The sequence below is a fragment of the Etheostoma cragini genome, chromosome 15 (genome assembly GCF_013103735.1).
Source record: "Etheostoma cragini isolate CJK2018 chromosome 15, CSU_Ecrag_1.0, whole genome shotgun sequence".
Taxonomy (NCBI): Eukaryota; Metazoa; Chordata; class Actinopteri; order Perciformes; family Percidae; genus Etheostoma; species Etheostoma cragini.
In genome coordinates, this window is record NC_048421.1 from 2,190,586 (window position 1) to 2,193,785 (window position 3,200).

The 3,200-nt window shown below is 46.8% G+C and overlaps 1 protein-coding gene across 1 annotated transcript in view; it reads left to right on the forward strand.

The window, feature by feature from the left end:
• The first annotated feature begins 348 nt into the window (after positions 1-348).
• The window catches only part of ntn1b (netrin 1b), a 47,031-nt gene continuing 44,179 nt past the window's right edge, over positions 349-3,200 (forward strand). The window contains exons 1-2 of the mRNA XM_034894661.1: positions 349-673; positions 839-1,880. Of these exons, the coding sequence (XP_034750552.1) occupies positions 866-1,880 (1,015 nt within the window). The 5' untranslated portion in view covers positions 349-673; positions 839-865. The remainder of the gene's footprint in view (positions 674-838; positions 1,881-3,200) is intronic.

The window sequence follows — 3,200 nt, forward strand, 5'->3', positions numbered from 1 at the left end:
AGAAGCCACATTCTTCCCTATTTAAGTGTTAACAAAATGTCCTCTGCTCTTTTTCAGGTGGACAATTTGTCTTTCACAAAAGAGTACATAGGCCACAACAAGTACTTGAAAATGAATTAGTTGTTGCAACATGACAATAAAAAAATAAACTATTTATGAGGAAGATGTCATGTGTGTAAGGCCAATTAATTAGACTATGAATACATGTTTCATATTTTTAAAATCACAAGATTTCAGTGCATCGTGTTTCTCTTTATTGGGACTAAAGTGGATTTTTGTTGAACCTGCAGTGCAAACAATCCGCCGGAAGATGTCGCCCCCCCCCCTCTCTGTCTCCCTCCGCAGGGACACTTGGAAGGCTCCGACTCCGCTCCTCTGAGTGAGTGAACCCCCTTTTCCTTTTATAACAGAGAGGGAATGGGACAGAAAGAGATAGGTGGGCAGAGGTGTGACTGAGAGGACAGGCAGAGGGAGACTCAGAGCCAGCTGGGCTTTTGCCATATCTTATTTTTATTTAGGAATCTCAAAAAGAGAGTGAGAAAGGGGGAGAAAGTATAGCAGTAGTTTTTCGTGCGTAAAGGGGGTAGGTTGTTCTCCAGATTCTTTGGAGTTGTTCTTCTCTTTCAGACTGAGCAGTTTATTTGCAGGCAGTGTCCAGGGTTTCTCTGCCTCGTAAGAATACTTCTTTCTTCTTCTTTTTTTATTTTTTACATGCATTAGTGCGTCCAAGTTTTCCAGATATCCACCAGAGCATCATTTACTGTGATAGTTGTGTTCTTGTCTTGGATTTGCCTTCATCGTTATGAATTCCATTGTTATTAATTCTATTTTGCCTCCATTACATTTCAGCGGTGCACGGATTACAATGCAAAGAATTGTGGAGGTTTGGGTCACCTTGGTGACAGTTTGCGCGCTGACCGAGGGGGTCTTTGGAGGATACGGGCTGAGCATGTTTGCTGCGCAGTCTTCCCCCCCGGACCCGTGCTATGACGAGAACGGGAACCCTCGGCGGTGCATCCCCGACTTCGTCAACTCCGCTTTCGGAAAGGACGTGCGCGTGTCCAGCACCTGCGGCAGCCCCGCAGCCAGGTACTGCGTGGTGGCCGAGAAGGGCGAGGAGCGGACGCGGGACTGTCACACGTGCGACGCCGCGGACCCCAAGAAGTCCCATCCGCCCGCGTACTTAACGGACCTCAACAACCCGCACAACCTCACCTGCTGGCAGTCCGAAAACTACGCGCAGTACCCGCAGAACGTCACGCTCACCTTGTCGCTCGGGAAAAAGTTCGAGGTCACCTACGTGAGCCTGCAGTTCTGCTCACCCAGACCCGAATCCATGGCGATCTACAAGTCCATGGACTACGGCAAATCCTGGGTGCCGTTCCAGTATTATTCCACTCAGTGCAAGAAAATGTACAACAGGCAGAACAAGGCGGCGATTACGAAGCAGAACGAGCAAGAGGCCATCTGCACGGACTCCCACACGGACATGCACCCGCTGACGGGCGGACTCATCGCCTTCAGCACGCTGGACGGCCGGCCGTCGGCGCACGACTTCGACAACTCCCCGGTGCTGCAGGACTGGGTGACGGCCACCGACATCAAGGTGATCTTCAGCCAGCTGCACACCTTCGGAGACGAGAACGAGGACGACTCGGAGCTGGCCCGCGACTCGTACTTTTACGCCGTGTCGGACCTGCAGGTCGGAGGACGGTGCAAGTGCAACGGGCACGCTTCGAAATGCGTCAAGGACCGGGACGGGCATCTGGTCTGCGAGTGCAAACACAACACGGCGGGACCGGAGTGCGACAGGTGCAAACCTTTCCACTACGACCGACCATGGCAGCGCGCCACGGCCCGGGAAGCCAACGAGTGTGTCGGTAAGTCCCCCCCCCCCCCCCCCCCCCCCCCCCCCCCCCCCCCCCCCCCCCCCCCCACACACACACACACACTCCCTCTTTATTCCTTCACTGTGGAAGTGTTTTAGCTCTAAACATACGTTTTGGATTCATTGTATTATTCGAGTCCTGTGAAAAGGTGCTGTTACAAATAATCCCAATCACTACGTCCTGTCATTACGCACAAAAAACATAACCACAGACCTGATTCTTATTCGTTTATGTGATTTGAATTCAGTATTTATTTAGTTTTCTTACTGGGAATAAACTCTCGCCTCAAACCATAATGTTCTTGATTTTTGTCAGAAATGTTTGTGCTGAAGACACAGACTAATAACTGGTGATCTGACTTTAAAATAGGCTGTAAGAAATTTGGTTGTGCCTAAATAAATCCTAGTTGAGGCAAAGAGAGAGAAGAAGGCCTCAAACTAAAATCCATGAGCTCAAATAACCAATCAGATTATCAGAATCAAGAGACAGTTTAAGTAGGCCTACATTAAATATCTATACTCTATTAAATGAATTTATTGGCACATTCAAAACGTGTCTCCTTGCTGGTATTATTACAACTTTAATATGTCCAAAACAATCCAAACTACTGCTAACACGTGACATATATTTGCATCAGATACATTCTTCTGTAAATTTAGATAGATAAAATATAATTTAGGCCTAAACACACTGTAAATTATTTGGCCTAAATAAATTGATGAATTCAGTAATTTGAGTATGTAAGAGATTTATGAAAATCCCATCTGACCTTTTTTAAAGAAAATTAAAATGCAATTTAACTGACATAGACATTGATCAAACAAAGGTGTAAGCTACTTTTCCTCTTTAAAATTAAGAAAATGTAGCCTTGGTGTTATTTTCTGATTTCCAGAAGCTATATGTTCTGTGTTCTTTGTTGCCCCCTGATTTTTATCAACATTCAGAAGAAAAGAAAGGGCAGGAAGTCATTTCAAGGAACAAAGTCTGCCTGTCCGAATGCATAATTGCGCTTTGACCTGCGTTTCCGACTGCGGTAGCGCTCTAATAGGAAGGAAACATGCCGTTGTGGAGATAGACTGCAGGGGCGGGTTGTGTTTCCATAAGCAGGTGCTATTACAGATTGGATGGGCGATTAGGGCGGTTTTATTGACATTTTTGGCACGTCGAGTATAAACTTCCACTTTAGAGCCAGTAAACTATTCAGAGAGGAGGACAAAGCGCGAGGCAATTTGAAGCCTGATGTGAGTTTTTATTCTGTGTGAGTGTGTTTGCTGTGATGCTTATTTTCAGCAGAGCGGTGGGTGGGGGGGG